Source organism: Mya arenaria, chromosome 1, assembly GCF_026914265.1.
Source record: "Mya arenaria isolate MELC-2E11 chromosome 1, ASM2691426v1".
NCBI lineage: Eukaryota > Metazoa > Mollusca > Bivalvia > Myida > Myidae > Mya > Mya arenaria.
The window spans coordinates 52070944-52097325 of record NC_069122.1 but is presented as its reverse complement, the minus strand read 5'-3'; the positions used below and the strand labels follow the sequence as shown (position 1 = coordinate 52097325).

The window sequence follows — 26382 nt, the reverse complement described above, 5'->3', positions numbered from 1 at the left end:
GGTGAATAACTTTGAAATGTAAAAGATGTAAAATTATCGACTTAATTTCGCAAAAAATATCCGACTAAAAACTGTTGAAGATATAAGAGAACCTTTGTTACAGCGAATAGTGTCACCGAAATATAAATGTTTGTCTTTTTTTTTATAACGTGAAAAAGTAAAAAAGGTAGCGATCTATTTCATATGCGGAGAGGCAGAAACCAACTTTCGCAAAATGGTTGGCTAAGGCTTCTTTCCGGTCGGAATATAAACAAAAACAGCCATTTTTTAGTTTTACTTTATTTCTGACGCAAGAAAGAATAAAGAAATGTAAATACTAGGATTGAAATCAATGTTTATCATAATGTTTGCTTAGAAGTTGCTCCCCAAATGAATTAGTCATAAATAAGATGTAGGAAAGATTCGAAAAAATAGACAATAATACAATAAAAAATACAGGGACAAGCCCAATAGTCGAAAGTTCAAGAATAATCCCTGTTTAGTGGCACAAGGCAAGGGCCCAAACGAGACTGAACTATAGACACATACATATTAACATCACATACTTAAATACAAACAACACCAACAAACCATACCCTCATCAAAATGGATTAACCGTTGAATAATGGGATTACCGCCTTGAAACGGTCAGTGAAACAAGAATTCACTGGAACCCGAGTCTACTGGGGGCTTTAACTAGTTAGCATGGCCATACCATCACATCATAAATTACCACGAAATGATTTTTTATCCTTAATAAGAGTGCGTTAAAATTTGGATTTATCACATGAGACATTTAATAAAAGAACTGTAACGACATATCAACCAATTCGATGCGCTGTTTCAAAAAGTGAAATAACAATTTAATAATAGTTTCTGTTTGGAAATTTAGCCAGCTCTCACTTCCAAATCAAAAGTCATTGCGCACATGGCTTGGACACAATTTCAACGACGTCATTTACGAAATGGCGTTAGGTCCGCATACAAATTGGCGTGCTTTTCTGAAATACTACAATTGAGTGCCAGTTTATGTACTTTCATTAAATAATGTACTAATTAATATCGCAATATATATTTGATCTCATAAACACCCAAAGTAAATAAACATTTAACTCGTGGCTGCGACACTCGTAAAATATGGCTTTTAGTGCTCACTCGGTGAAATTAAATCCGAATTTAAACTGAAACTAACAATTTTCCATTATATATTTCACAAATATCAATATCAACGAAACGCACATAATGCGTTGCTTGATTTCAACGTGTTTTATACATAAAATACATACTTGTGCTATTCGCATGTGCAATGTATTCATTATGATCCACTGATTTAAAGATGAAAACAAACAAGAAAGAATTATTAAAATGCATCGGTTGTTGCGTGAATTGTTAGTCTGATTAAGTATATCTACGGGAAAACATAGTGCTAAGTTAAAAATGTACGGTACGATATTATAAGAATGTGAGAGTATTGTCGTTTTCCTGTTTCAAATGATAGTATCACTGTCCATTAACGTTTGATCTGAAATGCTTATAGAGTTTGGAATTACCGCCGGGTCCAAATAGGGATAGGGACATTCCCTAGTCTCGTTTCGGCGCTTGATGACGTCACTGACATTCTTGAGCTCCGCGCGAAATTCCTTCTGTATTTGCACCGCAGGAGGGTCGTAAACGTAGTCGACCGCGAAATCCCCAAGCGGCCTTGTACTGCGTTCACTCAAAATCTTTGAAACCGACATCACTTCTCTATGAGCCTTTCGTGGATGGATGGCGTCTAAAATATCCCTTTCTGTCTTTGCAGATTTATCCTTTGGAGGATCACCCTTCAGCCATGACGGGTAGTTCATAGGAAATGCATATTCGTCATATTGTTTGGAATTCACAGATGCATGACCAACACTACATGTGTATATGATGCTTGTCAGAACCGTGATCAATTGATCACGAGTAGTGAACTTTCCCTCACTTCCGGGGACTCCTTTTATTCCAAGCCCGCCAGCCTCCATTGGGAGATCAAGGTCGCGCCGCCACGACTGAATTTCTGAATCATTGATAAGCACGTCGTCGGAGCCATAGTAAAGCTGAACATACCTCCCAACGTACGAGCGTATGGCGTTGTAAGTGAGCAAGGCGTCATCTCGGCAAGGGTAGTCAGGAACTACCTCTGGGTCTTCCACTCCGCGGGCTCTAAGATCGGCTGGAAGGGTACCGTCTACGTCTAAACGCCATAATGGCCGATGGCGGCCAATTAACTGGGCCCCACCGTCTTTGCCCACACTGAAAGTGTTGTCAATGTGTCCGCCAGGGTTCATTAGCTTCCATACAGCGCAGTGGTTTATGTCAATCAGGTACAAAAAGTGCGGAGCCAGCAGTTTAAATATGGGATGCGACTGAGATAGATGACGGTGGGTGGCGATAACGAAGCCTTCCATGATGATATTGGTGAAGCCAAGATGAGCGATCCATTGATGAACTTGTGCGTCCGCGCAGTTAAACCACATTTTCGCCAAGATCCATGTGTATTTGGGGTCTGACGGCAAGAACACAGGATTGTCGGGCGCCAGGTGCTGAAACAGTTGGATTGCTGCAGGCACTATCTTGCCGTCATCCCGACGAAAGAAGAGCGCAATAGGAGCACAAGAGAAAACCCCCGGGCGAGTGGTCACTCCATCCATGATGCTATGATCAATCACAAAGGTTCGCTTTGACTTTATCGCATCCTCAAGAGAAAGGCCCTGCAAAAAAGGGCGCATCATTTCGTCATCAACGGCCATCTTCGGAGGCAGCACCGTACACAGACGAATGACCATGCTATTCAAACCGTCAAAACGCTGTTGTCCAAACTTCTCGTCACTGAGCCACCTGAAAAAATCCAAATATTCATGAAGTGCAAGTTTTATTTTAAATATAAAGCTCTTCTTATTTTGAAGCACAAGACCAAATGGGAGGAAAGATTCATTTAAAGTTCGCAATCTCCTGCGCAATGATATCAGAGAAGATCTCTGTAACTACGTACGAAAATAGCTAAATTTCAGCTATATATGGTTGCTTGTTTTTTTAACTTTTTACACATAGTTATGCAATAATTCATTTTACTTCCATTAAATAACGTTATTTTCAAAGTTTAAAAGTCAGAAATGATTTCAAATGAAAGAAAAAGTCTAACTTTTTGAATGAAGTCACGTGATTTTGATTCATCATATCGAAAATGCGTGACGGCAATGATTACTTTAGACCGAAGGGAAATAACCGTTGTTTGATGGGATCGCCAAAACCAAATCGCAACTTTGCTCGTGTATTTAAATGGCCTACTTTTATTTATGAGGTGAAAAAAAAACGGCATACATCGGTTGTAAAAATGATAAGCAGTTAGGCGTATTTTTTTATTAAGTCGTGTATAACTTATTACAGAAATGATTGCTTCATTTAACTGAAAGTGTTTTTTTCCTCAACTTTCAAGTACGTTTAACCCCAGGTTATTGAAGATTTTAATTGATAAACATATCATGTATGCCGTCTATACTCGTATGTGTTTTTCCAACATCAGTACTTAAATAAAAACAAATCACCAAGTGAAGTATAATATGAATGCAATTTACGGGGTCAATAATACGATGCTTGCTACAAGAACCAGCGCAGTGGTCTAAAGTTTGAAATTGTACCCTGTTGAGTGGCACAAGGCAAGTGTCCAAGCCCTACTTTCAAATAGTCATCCAAAGTATACATATCCAAAGTTAACATTTATATTATATTCACGGTAAGCCATTGAATGGTGATGGTGACCTTGTGCAGTCGGAGGGGCGAGGGAACATGTCATCATCATAGATGCTCTCGACGTCTTCCACCGACTGCCAGTCACCGCGAAACAGCGTCCACAACTTCCTGCTCCTGAGAAACAACATCTTCCGAGTGATATCCCACTGGTAACTAAAGGTCCAACAAAAAAAATCCTTTTCGTATGGTTTCAGTTTGATTGAAGGTAAAACACAATTTAGACCCCGTCACACTCTTACGACGTTTCGGAAACATCCGACGCTACGTATGTCTTGACACGACGTAGTAACAGTGTGAATGGGGTATTAATGACTTTCCATAGCACAGGGTTTCAATATCACATTTGGCAATAGAGAATGTTGCGTACATTTGATTTAGCCATAGACCAAGACAGGCAATACAATCCAGGAAACAAATTTCAACTATCAAGTTTAATCTTCAGTGAAGTACTGGCTCTTTTGTTCTTTTAAAGTTCTATCGAATATGAGTCCTGAATGTTCGTCCAAATGGCCAATCATTTGAGTTTTGGTTTGATATTTACATAATTAAGTTTTATTACATGTACTTTGTCAATTTCCAGTTTGAATCAATCTACCCCTTAAGTATTTTATTAACCCGTTATAACAATTATTATAATACATGTATGAAACCTGAATGAAAACTCTTCATCTATGGGGATTCCAGACACTTGTACTGGAAATCCTGGTCGCAACTGCGAGTATTTATACAACGTCCGCTTCTCCTCAAGTTCTTGAGTGTGTTGCTCTGTGATATGAATCATTAATGTTAAGTTAAGTTAACTCGCTGTCACAACGTCAGTAAATGGTTTATCTGTATTAAAAGTCTGGTGAATATTTTATGTACAATGCAATATGATTGTTTCATACATCTAAATCTTGAATCTGCTTAATAATGTAAACATTGTATCAATTTCAATTTGCTTAAATGTACTTCCTACCTGGAAACATGTCGTCCTGGGGAAGGCAGGTGTCATTTGGTCGGAATTTGTAGTGGAAATTCGACCTGATCCAGCGGAATACTGGAAACACTGCATCCCAGCTGCCAGAGAGGTTTTCAATCGTGACCGTGTCAATCCTCCATTCCTTATACAAGCCAGCATCGTCACTCCATATCTCCAGCACCGACACTTTCTCAAACTGCAAATAAAGTCCAAAACATCAAAGATTATAGACACTAGCGGGTCAAGGGGTGTGGGGGACCTGACCCGCCCTAATATTGTCTAAGTGAACTGTCAATGTCAAAAGGGTAGGATAAATTAAACCAGAAAGTGCAATTATATCAGTTTGCGCCTTAAAGTTACGCTACGTTCTAAGGTCATATACTGGACCTGTCCATGCAGATGTTCATGTAGTAGTGTGGTTCATTTAATTGTTTCAGTACTTGTGAAATTAACATAGCGTATGCAAAATTCTCATGAATGTGTACCTCTAAATTTGAGTTTTTGATAATATGATATATTATTAATCAATTATTACATTTTTGACGAGATACGGGGAGAATCCTCCGTTTTGATTGGCTACAAAACTCGCCCAAATAGGAATTGAGAAATGGACAATTTTCATTGGCTGTGAAAACTCGCCTAATATGAGAATTATGCTGGAAATGTTTATAAAAGGTAGCCATTTCGTCTTCCGTTTTCTGACTGTTTTGAAAATTGTGTGCTTCGTATAAACCTAATTGGAATACTTGAACTTATTAAATACTTGAACCACGTTTGATATTACAGTTGTATTTAACCCGTTGTTGGATTTTACGACTATTGTGATTTTGTACACCGACAAAATGGACGACGAAGGTGAAACGAGGTGAAATATTTGACGTTTTGGCAAACGATTTACGAAATAAAGACGAAAAGACATGCTTCCTCAAACTGTACAGTGTTTTATTCATAAGTATGTGCAATGTCACTTTAAGGATGCATGTCAAAATTAGCAAAGACAAGTCTAGAAAAACAGACACCATGGATGAATAAGGGATAAATACGTCTTCAATGTGAACTTAACGTAAGTTATTAGAATGTTTTTAACCAAAATGGTAATAGTTTATTAATAAAATAGTTATGAATTATGTGATTTCATATTAGCCGAGTTATTTGTTCTCGGTCAGCTGTATTTGCATTCGCCCTTTCGGGCTCAGGCAAATACAGCTAACCCCGGACAAATAACTGGGCCATTATGAAATCACCTTATTAATTACATTATAATATTATTATGAGATGAACGAAAAGAGATTCACCTCAATACTTAAGGCTGTTTCATTAAAAGATCTTTGTCATGACTTCTGTACAAACGTTTTAATTGGCAACACGTTTGTTGTTATGAGGGGTCAAGTTGAACAGGTTCCAAGTGTTACCAGATAAAGAAGCAGGTAGGCCGCTAGGCCTGCAGACTTTTATAACCGTATCTCGGAAATCGCATCGGCAGATCGACATAACATTTTTTTTACTTCTAGCGAATTAGTGCGCGTTAGGGCGTATCAACTCCAGCGCGGATAGAACTGCGGTGGTCACCGACCTAATTAACATTAAGATTTACATCAAAAATACCTAGTAAACAATCTGCTCAAATAGCTACGGACTGCGTTTTGCATATTAATTAGCTTGCTATAAATAGCGCTGTAATGAGTTTTCAATCTATGTTATGCGGTTAAAATAGTTCGAATAAGCTGCGTTTTGCATAATAAAACGCAATTGGAATTGTACAAAAAAAAACAACAATGATTTTAATATCGGCGAGTTACAGAACGCAATATAAAAAGCATAATCCGCAAATAATTTCAAAATGAACGCGTACTGAATCAATTTATATCTCACCTCCTATATGAATGACGCTATCCGATTGGCCTAGAGCGGTCACGTGCACGACGTGTATAATTCATACACCCCCTGTAATTTCCAGTATGTTTCATACCACCCCTGTAACTTCCATACTCCGCAGAAGACGTTACAAAATGGCGGCCGCAAAAAATTGTTTCTTCTCTCTCGGCTTATCTTTTTCACTGTAGGGGAGCTAACTCAAGCACGTTATGGAATATCCATTTTTTCAAGCAATCTGTTGAGTGTAACCGACTGTTTACATGAGTCATTGGTTACAAAATGGCGACTAAAAACGGTTTAGGTTACACACCACCATTGTCATTTCCTCTATAATTGAATGTAAAATGATTATTTTTAGACAACATTTAAAGGCATTTCGAGCGAATGCATACTATGATAAACATATATATTCTTAAAGTACAAGATTTAAATTACCTATTAAGCCAATAAAAAAGGGGGGTCAAGTTATTCTTAAGAAAAATCACTCCACTTGAAAAACAAACTCTAAAAATTGCACAGTCCGCCATGACAGTTCTTTCAAAATGACCTTTCAACTATAGGGCAGCAGTTTATGCTTAAATCTCTATTGTAAATGATAAATCAAGCAATAATATATACTCAAGGTATAAAAGTTTCAGGAATAATGATAGTTTTGATTTACAGTATTGAGCATGTGAAAACATGTCTATCAGTCATAAAAACATTATTTTTTATTGAGAATTTTCCACACAACGGAATGACATATGACGCAATGGTGACGTCATACCTTTACAAGTACAACAACTGACGAATCTGTCGAAAAAAGGTTAAAACTAAATTCAGAAGAGACGCTTCGATGCAACAAGAAATCTGCAAAAGTGTTGAGGAGCTACCTTCAATAAATTGTTAAAAATTAAGTGTTAAAAACAGTTAATTGTAAAACTGTTGCTGTTTTATTACATTTATTGACTGTGATACATCTTTCTTGTACAGTTTGAGAAAATATTTATATATGCTGTGAGACAATTTTATTCCTATATGTACAGTGTTATTGTATTTGTTCCAAATAAACATGAGAACATAACTTTTTGTTTTTCTTAAAATATAATTTTGAGAAAATATTTAAGCGTCACTGAATATTTTCATAACAAATACGTTATATCTTGATATAATCCTATTATTAAAAGTACTCGGTGAGGGGGTGGGGTATGTAATATACAGTACACCCCAAGTGGTTTCATACCACGCTCGAGCTTCGTATATCACATACCCCTCAGCTACTAACAGTGTAATTAATAATACAGTATCTATGCTGATATTCTATACAGATTTGCATTTTATATAACACATACATTATAACAACAGGCATATATTTATAAACTCATTTTAAAAGCAAATGAACATTATGCGTGTCAAGAGCATACTGTATAATAATTTGCTCTTTAAAGAAATAGCGACGTATGCATTTTGTTACAAACAGAAATGAAATCTTTAAGAATTACCAATAAGCATTTAACAAATGCACAGTGAGATTGAATGGTTTCTAATCTAGGTATTTAGGAAATAGAATTACCAAATGTGAAGACAAGAAAAATGATATTGAATAGAATATCAGGATTTTGACATATAAAAGTATATAGCACTTGTTCATGTCTATATATTTTAGAAATAAATCATGTATTGTATGAGAGTATGAGATTGCTCGACTGGCAAAACTACCGTCCAAATACCAGGTAACTGTGACTTTGATCAAAATTTATATTCATAAAAGACGCGAATGTATATGGAGGCCATTCGTTGCCAAAAGTCCAGACGTGTATGTGTGTATTTTAGGTTTGTAACATTGATGATTTACCAATTTACATTTTACAACCGCCAACTCATCGGTTGTATGTTTACATTTTACACTACACAATTTCGTTTTTATTGTACCGATTGGAGTTTTATTCTCGTTGCATCTATTCAACAGACGATTCAGTCGTGTTTATAAAGTTGTGTATGGTAAACACACGTCATTCTGTGAAAGTCACATGCCGAGTTTTACATTGCGGTGTGTAGAAGACAGATTTCAGTTTGTAGTTCTACAAAGTACATTGTATGGTGGTGACTTTTCATTCGCAGTTGAACATGTTTACGAGATGAATTTAATTTAAATTATAGTTTGGAAACAGGATGGATTATAAATTATTTCATGTCGAATATTATTACAACATGTTTTTGTCTATATAATAGTGATTAATACGCACATATGACATAAAAGGAGATGTATGCAAAATGATACTTGACTCAAACACAACCAAATGTAGGTCATTAGCATTAAATTATACTTCAAGAATGAAAAGTCCCATTGTCTTATTTTTCTTTTAAAGCTGCACTCTCACAGATTCCCCGTGTTGACAACTATTTTTATTTTTTGATTTGGAATGAGCCAATTTTTGCGTTAATGTCTGCATACTAGTGGTATAAGACTGCTGACAAAAGATCAGATATAGTTTTTCAGTTTTACGTTCGCAAATTGATGTGTTATGGCTAAAAATGATACTACAGTAACGTTTTAAGAAAAATGAAAAATGTCGGCAGTTTTCCAAACAATTTAGATCTGTTTTATTGTAAGTATCTTATTATTTGTATAGAAAGGATTGCTGCCAAAATCAGCCGAGTTTGGGACAAAAAAAGGTTGTCAAAACTGTCAATCTGTGAGAGTGTAGCTTTAAATTACTATAAACGCTATTTTAAATTATACCATTAGAGGACACTTTCTTGCCTTTTTGCAATGTTTTAGTTTGCAAGTAATATTAGATAATTTAAAATTTACGAAGAAAAAAATCTAAATTTTCATTAAGTTGAAATTATTCACTAAGATGCCCCAGAGGTTTATTACCTGGTAGCTGGATATGTATGGATAAAAAACACTAAGATTACAACTTCATATAACTCGTACATTATACTGTAACGAATAGTATTTTATAAGTAATTAATAAAGTATTTTAGTGATGAAGTCAATAATTATATAAAACTGGACCTAAACTAGAATTTAACATCATGGTCCGAAGTGTCCCTGAGCAAGGTCCGAAGTGTCTGGTCCGTATTGGTCGTGGTTTGAAATGTATGTATACATTTTCGTTACCGGAAATGAAAACAAGCTACTACGCGGCGGTCTTCTTCAAATATTTTATATATTTTCAAGCTTGAAAAGAGTTTCTCATTCGAAGGACAAGGTAAGTCTAATAGAGTGCAGTAGTAACAGTTTGTACTAATCATATAGATGCAATTTCATTTATTGCTAATAAACAATTATTACTTGCTGCTACCTTTTATACCCCACCCACACTCAACAGTCAGGGCTTTTTTCACATTTAGGTGAAGCGGCCCTAGCCCTTTTGGAGGGGAAAAATCGCGCGTTTGTTTTTCTAATCTAAGACTCACGATTTCTATTTTTTCATGTTCTTGAAATCCCCCACTTGATTGTTATGGTTCACAGTGGCAGATCCAGTAATTCATAACTGGGGGACACAAGTTGGTTGGAGGGCTGTTCTTCCATCCACATGGATATTTTGTTTCAATGATTTATTGAAATCACACGTTCACACCATACATTAAGATAGTAAATGAATAACATCAGACAAAACTAGGTGGATATCATTATGATGTCCATCAAAAGTTTCGTGGGTTTGCTGGAGCAGGTTTTGAACAGGGACTTGCGTTAGAGAGGCGTTACTTAGGGGTACAACTTTTTGGACATGATCCCTCGAGTGGGCATGACATTAATATGTTTAAAATGTGGGAAGTGGGGTTTAGGGGTAGTCCCCCTAAAATATTTTAAAAATTTTTAGTCTGAATTGGTGCATTATGGCGTAATTAAGTACTTTTTCTGAGAAGTATTGACAAAAAAATTAACCTTTAAGTTTACTTGCGGGCCAACTGGGGGGGGGGACACAGGCCCTAAAGCCCCCCCCCCCACACACACACATACAGACACTGAACGACCCACCCATGGTCCACTTACCACTTGTAAATAAATTAAATGAACAATTTTTGCTTGCTTGGGTATATAAGTAAAAAAAAACTGACAGTGGCAGTATAAATCTGGGTCCGTGAGCCCAGCTCAGTTACACCCAACTGCAATTGACTAAATAATATGGTGATTTGTAACCCATTTAGGAACATTGATCGTCAAAATAAAATAACTGATGAAGTTAATATTAGTTTTTATTGTGAAATAAAGAGAGAGTACTCGGACTTACAACCGGGAATTTACAGGAAGTAGGCGAAGATGTTATCACCCTTGCTTGATTCGACGGAAATAAATGAGAGAAAATCCGATTCGTTAGCTCCGCCCATTCACCTTCGTTTCTTTCCGTGACATTTACCATATAAGGTATAGGCGAAATCGTCTATCCTTGTAATTCTGAACTTGTCAATTCACTTTAGTAAACCTGGACTTGTTGGACTACAAATGTTCATTTTACGAATGCGAGTGTCGACTGTAGGATTGCAGTTTTACATATGCATGATTCGGCTTTCTAAATTACATCATCATAGTGTTAAAGGCAAGTTATACGATCTATGTTTTAGTGAGTTTATACAGGGTAGATCTGACAAATATACATTTTGACTACTATAATGACAAATGTCAAATCAATACGGAAAAACTAACGAATAGAAACAACAAATAACACGTCTACATTGACAAATGTAAGAGATATTTATTACGATTAAGAAGCACATTGTGGGAATTACACGTCTGGAATTTTGGCAACGAATATCCTCCATAAATGTATGTCCAGTACACATTTTAAATACCCAAAGCCTTGAAAAGGCGAATTCCTGGCAGTACCGTACCTAAAACCTTTTGAAATGGTCCTAGTATCTCATATGGCTGTAGATCGTAATGAAATTTGATAGAGGTAATAGTAACAGTCCCTACTACCCGAGTTATTAAAATTATAAAGAAGCCATAATCGCGACTATAAACCCGCCGTCCTCAGCTACAATTAGTCGAAACATATGACTATTGTCGTTGGATCGTCCCTGAACCAGTTGATCGTCGATCGTGTCCCTAAACCAGGTGATCGTCGTGCCACTTAACAAGCTGATCCTCGTCCCAATAAACTAAATGTTCGTTGTGCCACCTAACACACGAACAAGCTAAGGGTGGTGTCCCTTTACCAGCTGATCGTCGTGCCACCGAACACACAAAACCAGCTGGGGGAGGTGTCCCTTTACCAGCTGATCGTCGTATCTCTAAACCAGCTGATCGTCGTGCAACTAAGCCAGTTGATCGCCGTGACCCCAAACCAGATGATCGTCGTGCTACTAAACCAGCTGATCGTCGTGCCACTTAACCAGCTGATCATCGTGCCACTAAACCAGGTGATCGTTGTGCCACTCAACCAGCTGATCGTCGTGCCACTAAACCAGCTGATCGTCGTGTCACTAAACCAGCTTATCGTCGTGCCACTAAACCAGCTGATCGTCGTGCCACTCAACCAGCTGATCGTCATGCCACTAAACCAGCTGATCGTTGTGCCACTCAACCAGCTGATCGTCGTGCCACTAAAACCAGCTGATCGTCGTGTCACTAAACCAGCTTATCGTCGCGCCACTAAACCAGCTGATCGTCGTGCCAGTAAACCAGCTGATCATCGTGCCACTAAACCAGCTGATCGTTGTGCCACTCAACCAGCTGATCGTCGTGCCACTAAACCAGCTGATCGTCGTGTCACTAAACCAGCTTATCGTCGCGCCACTAAACCAGCTGATAGTCGTGCCACTAAACCAGCTGATCATCGTGCCACTAAACCAGCTGATCGTTGAGCCACAAAACCAGCTGATCGTCGTGCCACTCAACCAGCTGATCGTCGCGCCACTAAACCAGCTGATCGTCGTGCCACTAAACCAGCTGATCGTCGTGCCACTCAACCAGCTGATCGTCGTGCCACTAAACCAGCTGATCGTCGTGCCACTCAACAAGCTGGTCGTCGTGCCACTAAACCAGCTGATCGTTGAGCCACTAAACCAGCCGATCGTTGTGCCACTAAACTAGCCGATCGTTGTGCCACTAAACTAGCTGATCGTCGTGCCACTAAACCAGCTGATCGTCGTGCCACTAAACCAGCTGATCGTCGTGCCACTCAATCAGCTGATCGTCGTGCCACTTAAGCAGCTGATCGTCGTGTCACTAAACCAGCTGATCGTCGCGCCACTAAACCAGCTGATCGTCGTGCCACTAAACCAGCTGATCGTTGAGCCACTTAACCAGCCGATCGTTGTGCCACTAAACTAGCCGATCGTTGTGCCACTAAACTAGCTGATCGTCGTGTCACCAAATCAGCTGATCGTCGTGCCACTTAACCAGCTGATCATCGCGCCACTTTACATACAATTTTAATCAATGAAATGAAACAAACATACCTTAACATTTTTCACGGTGAAATAGTACGTCTGTCCGCGCTCGAATGCTTCATAAAAAACAGCATCAACCTTGGTAGGAGGGGTCTCCTGGTTTTCTTTGCCGTGTAGGACAACATAAACGTGGCCGCTGGTACCCGCTCGCAGTCGATCACCCGTCTTCAATAATATCCGGTATTTGTACATTATCTACAGTGACATAGAATTGTCCAAGTAGTTAATGAACTCAAAATGTTGCAAATAACTCATGCTTTAATACGAGGTATACCCGTTTGCATAATAACTGGTTAACGTAATAAGATTTGTGTTACCACTAACTAAGTGAAATTCGCAAGTCATAAGTAGTTAACCAGTTGTTTAAATATATTAATAGATAAGATGTAACACGAATCTTATTACGATTACCAGTTAGTATGTTACTTATAAGTATGCTTCGCAAACCATGATTAGATAGCTAAGTGGTAACACGCATCTTATTACGTTAACCAGTTATTATGCGACTTATTAAGTGGAATTCGCAAAGCATAACTAGATAACCAGTTACTGCTAGAAGCCAAGAGTGCATTTATAGCTAACTGGTAACACGAATCTTATTACGTTAACTAGTTAATATGTAACTTATTAAGTGGCATTCGAAAACCATAACTAGATAACCTGTTAATGTTGTTAATGTTGTACTGCTAAAAAGTGTAATAGGTTGCAGTTCTGGGCACTTTCAAGCCTGTTTTTGGTCTTTAGTAGTTATCGCATCATAACATAACTAGATAGATAAGATAAGATAAGATCATTTATTTTGATTTAAGCATATACAGCTTATCATGATATGTTGAACACCGTTAATCCGAAATCGCAGGAACCCAACAAATTACTTCGGAATAGTGGTGTTTCGGATTAACAATTTTCCGCAAATGACAGTGTTCACGAATTATAGATGACGTGAAATACTAAATCGTGAAGATTGAAATGTCGGTTACACGTTACCAATATAACACTTGGTTTGAGTAATCTTTCGTATACAAAAATATTTATTGATTTAGTGTTTAATGATTGACAAATAATTCGTGGAAAGTGTATTCATCGGTATGCCCTATGCTTCGGCGATTTTTGGTATAGATTTCATTCCACCCTCAACTTCTTTTAAATCGTCATACTTCACCTGGTAGCACCCGTCCCTTTCAATACCGATCCAGATATCCTCCCGGGTTGGTTACCGGGCCCTTCTCCGGATTGTTAGGTAGCGGATCGAAAGAGCAACGCAGCGATCGTATCTGATGAGATATGAGACATTTTCGAATGATATTCAGATTGTGTTAACCAGCAATTGACACCACGCCGATAACGATAAGACTACGCCTACAGTGTCACGTGACCCCACGGTAAAGGCCCTCCGACATGAACACAGAAGCAGACGATAATTATACAGAATTTATACTTGGCAATCAGATAAAAAAAATGCATGGAACCAAGAATATCAATAAATTGGTTAATTATTATAATTAATTTAATTCAATGCTTGATTCAGGTAGAAATCAGTTAATGCCTAAACTTTAAAATAATTAATTTCTAAATAACATCGGAATTTTGTTTCAGTAGAAAGGCAGTCTCTATTGTAGACCTCAAATATAGGGAAACAAAACATGTATTAATTTCCTTTACGAAAGTCAACAATAACGATGTTTGTTTAGATCAAATGGATTTTGCTGTTTTTCTTCCTTTCTCCATTAAAAATCACCTTTTATACAAGTTTATTGAACTATTATTATTGATTTAAGTACCGGAGTATTTCACTTAATGAATTAATATCCGTATTAAATGAAATGCGAAACTGTTCCTACAATGAACATATATGTAGGAGTGATCATAGTCATCATAAATGCACAGGTTTATAGATTGATTAGCGTCATTTACATTGATAATTTTGGTTTATCTATACGTATGTATTACAAAATAGATACTACTGTACAATATTGATAATAGTGTCTCTTTGTTTAAAGGCTTTAATTATATACAATGCTATTTTATGCAATTGGTGTTTATTTCTGACATTTAAAAGTCAATAAATTTAAACATGCTAGGCCTATTTATATAATAAGAAGGAATATATTCCCTCCTTAGATCACTTTATACATTACATACACTCATAAAATGGTATTCATCTTCTACCTCATTTAAATGACAAAGTTCGCATTTTCTATCTTGCCTCGCTACACCTGAATATCCACCTCTCTCAATGTTAAATTTATGAGAGGATCATCTTTTTTCGAGAAAGCTTGCCTGTGTTTAAAGTTATCTAATATTATCAAATAATCACTAATTTCAATGCTCGACTTCAGTTCACAAAATAGTGTTAAACAAGTTGACGTTCTAACGGTTTCTCTCCAATGGGTAATAAAAATGTCTTTAAGTCTCAATCTAAATCGAGCAATGAAGCATTTTACATTAATGACAGAGTCTCTTTACATCCAAACATCATTAATCCAGTCTGCTGTAACATATTTCTAATATTTGATAGCCAGTTCATCTCATTGTTATCACATTTTTGTAACATTTTAACATATATAGAATACAAAATACAATACTCATCATAGCAATTTATGAGATTAAACCAGTATTAAATCATGCGTATCTTTCTGCTAACTATTAACGGCAACCTGCCACTTTCTCCATACAAAGCATTATTACTAGTGGTCATTTTAACACCCAATTTCTGCTTCAAAAACTTTTTATGTAGCCTCTCGATGTTCTCAGCACTTGAGAACCCCCAAAGTTCACAGCAATAGCATTAAGTACTGATGCTACATATGTATCAAATAAATCAAACATCATGTTCACTGGTATACACATTTCTTTGATGATTGAATTTAATGAACACATGGATTTGAGTCCTTTACTGGCCAAGTTCGCAATACCCTTTCAAAATGACCCTCTCGGTGTCATCACAAACCCTAAGTAGTTAATATTTGCTACTACTTCAATCCTGTTCCCAGTAAAAATGAATGCCTCACTTCACTTGCGCTTTGTCAGTGTCAATCAGGGTCGGTCAGTATATTTTGGGCTGTCGCAAATCTTCGAGCATTTTCGAACATTTTCGAGCACAAATGTCACATCCACGATTCATATCGGTCAGAGTTACGTCAGTATTCGGTCAAAATGCGCCGATGTCGGTCGGTGTGCGGTAATAGCTGCGTTGATGGTGCGATGATGAGTGACAGAGTTGCGATGCACTAAGACACACATACGTCGATGTGGGTTAGTGTGCGACGCAGTTGTGTCGATGTTACGCCATGAGGTTCACAGAGGGTCAGACATGTTAATGGCTGCGATCTTTAAAATAGTGTGATTTCAGGCCTGAAGTGGTCCAATCAAGTCCAGTCCAGTCAAGGGACAGTATGAATGAGCAAGTACTAGGACTTTTCCAGGCTGATCTGATTGTTGATTGCATCATGCCTACATCCATGCCCAGACCGAGGTCCTGCAGGAAAGAAGGAGGCAAAGGGCCCGAAGAAGATATAGCAAGAAGCAGTTCTGAGTGAGGACCTGGTTAAGAGAAGATGAACGAGTCTCAGCTGGCCAGTACCACAACCTTATGGTCAAACTTCTCAGGTGTCTTTCTGTCGCTTTCATGGCGCGTGTTCCAGGATTGTGGTAACTCTTTAAGCCAGTCACAGACGGCTTGCTCTTGTTCGGGAGTGAGCACAACCTCTGCGGTCTTTTATCTTGGGCTGGAAACTCCGTGTCATCTTCTGAAGAAGTACCACCATTACTATACTCGTCCTCGTTCTCAGCACCAACGTCTGCCTCCTCCGTGGCCTCGGCTACAATATCTTTATCGCCACGTCTACGTCCACACCCTCTTTGATGTTCCCCGATTGTTATCACCTGGCCCACACCTTCAACAACTGGCTGGACCTCTACCTGGTGCTCATCGCCTCCTGTTAGAGTGTCTCCGGGCTGCACCACGGCTTTGCCCTTTATCTTCTTTATTGCCTGGATTGGTTTCTTTGGTGGCATGATGCTGTGGCAAACAATTGTACATGTATCACTAACCAACCGTGTGTGGCGCACCCGTATTTATAGCAACAGACATTGATCTACAACCCAAGCTGACCGAATATTGACGTAACATTGGCGCAGGCTGACGCAGCATGACCGAATGACGACCCATGTCTAACCCCGCTAGGCAGTGCATGACTGTTCCTGACATTGTTGGCTGACTGGATGTGACCAACTGTCGACGCAGAGCAACCGACTGTGACGTAACACCAACGCAGAGAAACGCACTGTTGACCGAGTCTGATAAAACACTCGGACGGGCAGGGTTTTAGGGTTTGTGATAGGTCGATGGGGGTTGCTATTCGTTAGACTTACGTTACCTTGTGATGCAGTTTGGCTGATGAGGGTTAGTACTCGGTCAAAATGCTATCTTGCCCTGACGCAGCCGATATTTATGCATGCTCAAACTTTGCCGGGGTCAGAAAATGTTCTCTAGGTCACTCTGCGTCAGTGGGGTTTCTCGACGTCACCCTTCGGCCAGTGTTTGGTTGATATTCTGTCAATTACGTTCCTGTCGGATGCTGTCGGATGGTGGCTAACCGACACCGACGCCGCCTGTCGTAGCGTAGTGAAATGCGCCCATAATAAGGCGTCCACCTTTTCTAAAGATCATTAACCTGGTCTTTTCAATGTTAACTTTAATTTCCACTTTTGACAGTCACTATCGAGGTCGAGGTGTGATTGTAATTATTGAGCGCTATCACTAAGTAGTGCGCAATCCATAGCTAGATAATTATCGCGGAAATCAAGTGGTTAACACGAAACAAATCGCGAACGTTAACAGGTTATCTTACGGCTGTTATATGACACCATAATAATCAATGTTAGAACTTAATATTGTAACATTTGTTCATCCTCTGATTTAGATAGATGATTTTTGTGTATATATATATATATATATATATATATATATATATATATATATATATATATATATATATATATATATATAAATACAAATTATTTTATTTTAACAGTAAACGTGAAGTATATTAAATTTATTTCTTATTTGAAATACTTCAAAGATATACTTACGGAAACAAAAGATTCCTCTGCTGTATTGGCGTTTCTTAAAGCAGTCTGTGTATATTCTATTAAATTCTTAACAGCACATTGTTTGTAATATTCTTCTGTGCAATCTACATAGTTCTTTTTGATTCATATCCAATGCAAATAATGCATTGACGAACTTATCAAATGCATAGGTTTTTATATAAAAAATTAATAGGCAGTAAATCTTTAATCATGAAAATGTTATAGCTTAATATATATCAACTGTATTTCTTTTTTATAGTATTTTATGCGGATTTTTTCCCGGCAATAATGCTTTAAGCCCGTAGAGGCAGCGCCTTAGTTAATAGAAGTATAATGTCTGAATAGTTCTAAATAAATAAAACGCAAAGGCCTACCAGTGTGTTGCAGTTCTGCATAAGTCCGAAGAAATAATTGCAATAGCTGCGGGTTGAAACACAACTCGGCCCGGCTGAATGTCAATACGTTCAGCCAATAGAAACGCTACACGCTGCAGCAGGTGAAGTAGTGATTACATTGCGAAAATGCATCGAGCTAAAGAGCAATATCAACTAATAAATTAAATCAGATAAGAGTAGTTGTAATAAAATCGGTTTCATATTTAAGGTAGCACACCCCTAATGGGGACCATTTCAAACTATGATCAGCTTGATTAATTCTTAATGTGTATCATTTCCTGGATTCAAAAACAAAAATAAATTTACCGTCAAATAACAATTTTATTTACATTGAATCACCCTACCCCCATTTCCGAACTGTCAATAAAAACGACATCACCCGAGAGACCAGAACAATCCTTTATTTCATTTATTTTTCAACATTTTGGTAATAATTTGGTATCAGAGTAACAAGAAATATATTTGCTTTCAGAATAATACATTATTGATCACATAACTACAAATATAATAATACTGTACTGAAAAAGTCATATTGTATTTCAATTTTAACATACTGTTTTGACCGCGTAAAATTGGAACATCGATGTTTAAAAGCAAAAATTTCAAGTTCTGGAAATACTCATAACCTGTTCTTTTTTAATAATTATCTTTAATCTTTTGGGGACATTATGCCAAAACATCAAAATATTTTACCTTCTCATTTAAAACAAAATAAAGTTTGTAATTCCCAACCACCTATTTCAGCCCTGCCTGCAAGTTATAAAATCTTCACAGAAGCTAATATTCATGTGTAAAAATGTATTTAATTACTTTTAAATGCGGATACAATATTAACTTTTGAAAAAAAAGTTAGCTAATGAAAACAACGAAGAAGAAAATAAAAAAATATTTGTGCTTCTGGCTGGATTCTAACCACAACCTTGAAACCCTCACACTATTTATTGTCCTGTGCTTCACAACATAGACTAAAGCATTAAAATTGAAGAGTTTCAAGTGGAGGTTTTCATTGGGGGGTGCTACCTTAAGTGGGTTGATGATCATCAAAGCTATAATTTATAAGGAATATTAAATCGCATGTTCCGTTCTACGGAAGCGCATTAGATCCAATTGAAATTTTACTAACGTCGCATTCCGACATGCTAACATAAAATATCGACCTTGTAAATTGTTTACAAATATTTAGAGTTGTATAACTATTTTCCATCCATTGTGCGCAATTTGGAAATGAATTGATGAAAGACATTTATATAGCTTGGTTAACACATTGTTTTGTTCCAAAACAATTAAAACTCTGAAGTTGTATTTAATCATTTTGCTCAAGAATATTCATTTATGTACAATCTAGTAAAATATTGTCTGTATACAAATTTCGAAGAATTATTTTAGAACTAAAACTCCTATAGCACCAGCTATTATTCAATTAAAACTAGTATTGTCCATCATTGAAATGCAATGTTAAAGGCATAAACCAAATATTCCATTGAGGTTTGAATACAATCTGTAGTGTGAATGTCATAGAAATGAATTATGAAAGTTAGGGTAAAATATTTGATTTCCAAATGATTGAATTAGCATATTCATGAGTTCTAATAAAAAAGTAGAAGAATTAACTCATAAGTCAACATACTGAATATGTTTACTTGGTTTTCAGTTTGTCACCTGCCATATAAACACACAAACATAAAATTTAACATATAAAAACTAAGATTTAGAACTTTTCATTAAAAAATTCTCTTATATCAATGGAATTAACGGAGTCACAAGTTGAATAAGTATGCACAATAAGCCCAGTCTTCGTAACTGAGAGTAACTGTCATGCCAAAAACAGCTCTGAAAACTCTGACAATTGAACACACGATTGCCAAGATAAATTTAAAAGTAGTTGTACATATATTCCAAATATTAGGTGGTTAGTTAGGAGAAAGATGCAGTATGTTTGTGAGTACTTACAAGAACCTTACAGCATCTAAAATTCATTTGAACATTGTGTTTACAAGAAGCCCTTCAATCTGTTTATATTTGGATAATAAATTTGCGCAATGCTTAAGATATGGCTGTGAAAGGTCCTTTAGCAATACCCCTAAGCCAGTGATTTAAGATTTTTTAATCTTCAACTTGCGTCAAATTCTGCACAAGCAGGCAAGTCTATAAATTTAAAAATAATTAATTGAAATGTGCAAAAGGAAGCCTTGGACAGGGTGTTTGTTGATAAATCGTCTGAATGAAATATGGCAAGGGTGTTCTAGCTTCATACAACCCAGCGAAACGTATTTATAGACCCATTAAAATCTCGTAAATATTTATGTCGATTCTTATCTGATGGATGACGCAAAGAGAAGATTATTACCGAAAACTATTTTTTGTTTTCGTGTCCAACCAGTAAAGGTATCTAATGTACAATTGTTTGAAGAATTGCTGCATTGTGACCCTATACTGTTTCGGTATTATTTGAAAGTGTTTAATACATTAAGGGAGATATGAAAATAATATATTCATACATAATATTGCAAACACCCTGTTTTGACCTTGTAACACTGACAATCGGTTATTTCACTCCCGATTTCAGCTTAATTCAGATTAAAAATCCAAATTGCCATAACTTTAATCCTCAGTAAATTTACATTTTAATGACCGTTCCAAAGGCGGTTCCTAACAATCCTTGATAAACACCTCTAGTTTTATATATTATATATATAATGTAGTATGTTGTTTGTGGAGTTTTGTGTTCTTGATTCATGTTTCTGGTTTGTCATTTTTTTTGTGTTCTACGTCATAGGCGCTGACCCTGTGCCATTAAACGGTGTTGATGTGTAAACATTCGACGACTGGACCTGCAATTAGGCAACTGACAATATTATTTTATTTTTTATTTCATTTTATTTGTTTTATTCCTGTTTCGCCGTATATCATGTAATTTTGCGTCGAAGGTTTCAATTTGAGAATATATGTTAAATATTTAAGTTCAATTCTTTCCAAATTTATCATTGTTTTCAAAAACCCAGATTTTTGTACCGTATTGTAAAATATGAGTAAATATAGACGATTTTAATTTTGGATTAGACTATACATTTTTCGGGTGGCCTGAAAAGCTGTATGTGTTTTGCAGAAAGCAAATGAGCCGGATCTACTAAAATAGATCCAGAGGTATTTATATTCATAAAATACCTCTAAGACTTCTATCATTGAATTTGAAAAACATATATATTTGTCCGCCTTTACTTAAAACAACTATACTTGATTTTGTTGTGTTGACTTTTAATTTCCATATATCACAGTATTAAGAGTATGTGTTAAGAGCATTTTGTAAACCATTTTCAGTTTCTGACATGATTATTGTATTATCAGCATACAACAATATAAATAAGTTTAGAACGATACGCATATTGTCATTTTGAGCATGATCGTGAATGTCAACACCATCGTTCATTATATTTTGAGCAAAATATGAGTGTAAATCGTTTAAAAAATAGTGAAAAAAGAAGCGGAGAATATTAATATTATTTAGAAAGAAGTTCGAGCATTCTGAGTTGCTTGATACACATGGCTTTATATTTCTGTACATGTTCTGAATCAATTTCAGACATTTTCCATTTATATTTATCAGTTTCTGCCAAAGCCCATATCTCCAGACTGTGTCAAATGCTTGTTTCAACTCTATAAATGCACCTTTTTCAATTATGTAAGTACGGTATTAAATTATTCAATATAAACATATTGTCCGTAGTAGAATAACATTTTTTTAAACCGGCCTGACTACGATCAATAAGGCTATAAGATTCAACATATTTATCAATAAGGTTATTCAATACGCAAGACAACACTTTACCAAGACAAGATAAAGATGCACTCTTACTCCCAAATAAGATTTACCACTTTTTATAATATTGTTTTAATATTTAACAAGGATGACTAAATGTCAAAAACAATGGTTCTTATGAAGGATACCGAATTTAATTTGAAAAAAATGAGCATAAAACACGGTATTTCTACCTTATGAGACTATAGAAAATCACAGTAAATCTTTCAGCATTCACCAATCACTTAATATTTTTACGCGTTCTGCTATTAAATACACGGTTACAATCTTGTTATCAGTAATTAATATGTTCCATCAATGCATAATTTAGCAAGAAGTTAAAAGGTTTATCAGTCAAAATTGATGGAAACACCGCCCGTATCACCGGAAATAAACTCTATATAAATAGAAAATTAACAAAAAAGTTTGTAAACGGCAAACTCTGTGACCATAAAACCAATAGTGCATAGGACAGTCAAGAGGAGCCAGAATTAAGACTTATATCATGGAACATTAATGGTCTTTCGAGAAAAATTTTAGACACTGTACCTTTTGTAATATGAATACCATCGAAAATGAATATCATTTTCTTTTAGTATGTCCAAAATATCACAATCTACGAAAACAATTCTTTAAACCATACTTTTGCCATTGGCCAACAAAACAAACATTTATTACCCTTTTGTCCTCTGACAGTGGAAAAACTATGCACTGTGTTAGTAAATATCTATATCATGCATTTTTGTTACGATCAGAACCTAATTATGTTGCGAATTGATATGATATATAGTATACTTCTCTACTGACTATGTCTTTTCTCTTCACGATGATTTGTTTCATATGATTTATTTCATATGTTTTGCATTTTGGCTATAGATGATATGTCATTTAATGCTGAATAAATATTATGTCATGTTATGTTATGTTTGTTATACATGTGTGTGTATTGATTTTGAATAAGAGTGTCACTTTAACAATGTAACAGGTCGATAATTATCAGGACGGCTGAGATCACCTTTATTTTTAAATATAGCAATAATAATACCAGTTATCCAACACTGGGGAATAAATCCCTTATCTAGAATATATATATATATATATATATATATATATATATATATATATATATATATATATATATATATATATATATATATATATATATATATATATATATATATATATATGTGTGTGTATATATGTATCCAAGAAAGAATTTATTAGCAATTTAGCACAGAACTTTAAACTCTTCTTTGGTAAAATGATAACACACCACACTGTAAATACTATTTTATATCAGTACTAGTATCATTCTTGTTGTAAACAATTATGTAAATAATCCGACACTGTTTCACTATCAATGTTCATACACATTGTACAGTTGTTTATTATTTTTCATATATAATACATATATACATGTATATTTATGCCTGTATTAAGCTGGAGTTAGAATTGATATGCACATTCCATTTTAATCCAGCTATACATCTGATACATTTTCTCATTATATTTGTAAAAACACGAACTACCTTACAAAACTTGTAAAAAGCGATTTGCACGATAATTTAATATCAATTTCATAAATCTAAACAGTTGGGGTAAACCCAGGGTGTAAACAGATTGTTTATTGTGTAAATATCCAACATTTTCCAAAGGTCTAGACAAACCCACACATGTTAATGATCTGTAACCATTTAAGTTGGTATTAGCATGATATTTCCTTTTCTATGAAATAGCACGTATTATATAATTCATATTGATTACATATGTTAGCTACTTGATAAGTGTCATTATGCTAAATGTTTTGTTCGAAAATAACATTTTATCTTAATAATTATTTAGACGAACTAATTATGCATTCATCAAATTACCGTTGTCTTTAAATAATTATTGCTCTATGATAATGCAATACTTTCCCTTACACTCAGTAGATTTATGAGAATGACTAGTTTTCTACCTATTCATTCCTTTATTGATTTATTTATCTTTACTCTTTCTTCTTCGGCATTTAAAGCAAATTTAAGGGAAAAATTCAAAGGTCCTGTGGTTCCCAAGTACTTTCTGTTAGGAGAACGTGTATACTCTGTAATGCATGCTCTGTAATGCTTTGCACGAACCATTGTAGTAATATTAACTTTGACCTCTATAATAACCATTTGCTTAATAGCACTAGATGCCAGTGTGGTTACCCAGTTGAAGATGCAGAGCATTATTTCTTTAGGTGTAATCTTTATACTCAGGAACGTATATCCATGTTTCGTGGAACACGTGCGTTTCACCCACTTAGCATTACGTCGTTATTATTTGGAAAACCCTCACTCTCCGACGATGAAAATATTATTCCATTATGTACACTTATTTATAAAACACTCTATAAACGGTTTACGGATTAGCCCCTTCTTTAAATATAACTGAACCAGGTTGTTTTATTGAACAGTTTACCACTTATCACCTGTGTAGCAGTGAGTCAGAATGCTTCTTCTTTTCTTTTTACTTCCTGTCTTTTATTAACATTTCTTTCACTTATCCATTTCCTTACCTTTTTCTTATCTTATTTATATTCATCGCCAAATACTTATGTGCTCATGGGGAAGACGTTACTAATGTTGTTAGAACTTGTGTCCAACCCATTTGCTTTTTGTATACTCTATATTATTGTTGTAAATACCGATTATGTTGAAAGAAAAAAGGCAATAAAATATGTTTAAATCAAATACATAAACAGTGTGTACTGTAATAGCTATCATATTATATTATTGACTTGTCAAATAAAATAAAAATGTTTAAAGATATAGTTTAGAGGGAAATATATGAAAACATCGTATGAACAGCGAATTGATGGGGTGGGCGAATAATTGGTACAATAAGGTGCTTATTTTAGCGAAATTATAGGGGTACTTTGCACGTGGGAATATTCGGTATCCCTAGCTATTTTTAAAAACAAATTACACAGTTTTTGTCGGAAGGGCCAACCTATCTGAGTGTAAAGTTTTATCGTAATAGCTATCTTGTGTCAAAAGTAACATAGGAAAAACCTCCATTTCCGGCCGAAGGGGGTCGCTAACCAGTACAGTATTAATATTATTCAGAACGTGTATACATATTGAAGTTATACAGTAAAGCACAGACAACTTTTATAAGCAAGTAGGGTGACTTTTGTGAGTTATCTCGCTTAGATTGCCGTTACCAGAACAATATTAAAATCGCGTTGTACTACAGAAATTTCACCGCTAGATTCATGAATAATATAACAAATAAATTATATTATATAATACGGCTTTTTCGGAACGTGGCACCAGCGAAAACATAGTGACTTTTAATAAATATTATGATATAAATACATAATATTTCTGTATAAACATTTGTACCCAGTTCGAGTGATGTTTCACCTTTATTAATGCAATAAAACTGTTAAAACTTATAAACTGTTGTCAATACGTGGTTGAAAATTGGTACGAACTACAGAATGTCTGCGTAATATCAGAGTTGAGTTGGTTACTGGAGAGCCAAGCTGAGCTTGTTCGCACGGTCCACAAGAAGTTGAAGCGAAGTTGTGATATAAATTTGCGTCAAGTACATTCACTAGCGTGAAACTAGGGCGAGCCCCCTACAATTGAAATATCGGCGGTATAGTGCCCATGTAAGTGCACCTAACGTCAAAAAAAATGCAAATATTCTACGAAGAAATAGCTTTAAAAAGTACAAGAAAGGTGCACTTTGACTAAAAAACACAGTTTCAAGTCACGCATTTTTTTTATTTTCTATTTTCACGTTGTAAACAACTAATCGCTCAGCTTATACATTCAATAACCTTTGTCTCTAGAAACATAGGTTAAAATTGAGAGAAGCTTACACGTGTTGTCTCCGGGTAGGCGTATTCATGTTGCGAGAAAAGTGTTAAAACTTACTTACCAGGTGAAAATATCCTCCCAAACACCAAAATATCTTCGAACATCGCATTTTATTCCGCATCACACATTTCCTTCACTTAAAATTCGGCAAACACAAAACACAAACACAAAACACATTGGACCCCCTGGTACAATGACTCCTCTCATTCATTTTGCACGATTCAGATCTTTTATATTCCTTTTTTTGTTTAGCAAAGTGCTGTTTCGGACAAT

General features: G+C 35.9%; 1 protein-coding gene across 1 annotated transcript; it reads right to left on the bottom strand.

Moving 5' to 3' along the window:
• Positions 1-327: 327 nt before the first annotated feature.
• Positions 328-18476, bottom strand: LOC128236825 (polyunsaturated fatty acid 5-lipoxygenase-like). Its single transcript, XM_052951948.1, has 6 exons — positions 18442-18476; positions 12983-13168; positions 4712-4910; positions 4404-4518; positions 3763-3906; positions 328-2841 (listed from the first exon to the last, which is right to left on the bottom strand). The coding sequence occupies exons 1-6, from the start codon at positions 18460-18462 to the stop codon at positions 1467-1469; spliced, it is 2040 nt and encodes a 679-aa protein (XP_052807908.1). The 5' UTR covers positions 18463-18476; the 3' UTR covers positions 328-1466.
• Positions 18477-26382: the final 7906 nt, after the last annotated feature.

Bases quoted from the DNA above. Each gene is read 5' to 3' on its own strand.
- LOC128236825 (XM_052951948.1), bottom strand. From the start codon at position 18,462: ATGCAGAACTGCAACACACTG. The intron at 13,169-18,441 runs GTAGGCCTTTGC...ATGTCACTGTAG, and splicing joins TGCAGAACTGCAACACACTG to ATAATGTACAAATACCGGAT. The intron at 4,519-4,711 runs GTAGGAAGTACA...TTCATATCACAG, and splicing joins CCAGGACGACATGTTTCCAG to AGCAACACACTCAAGAACTT.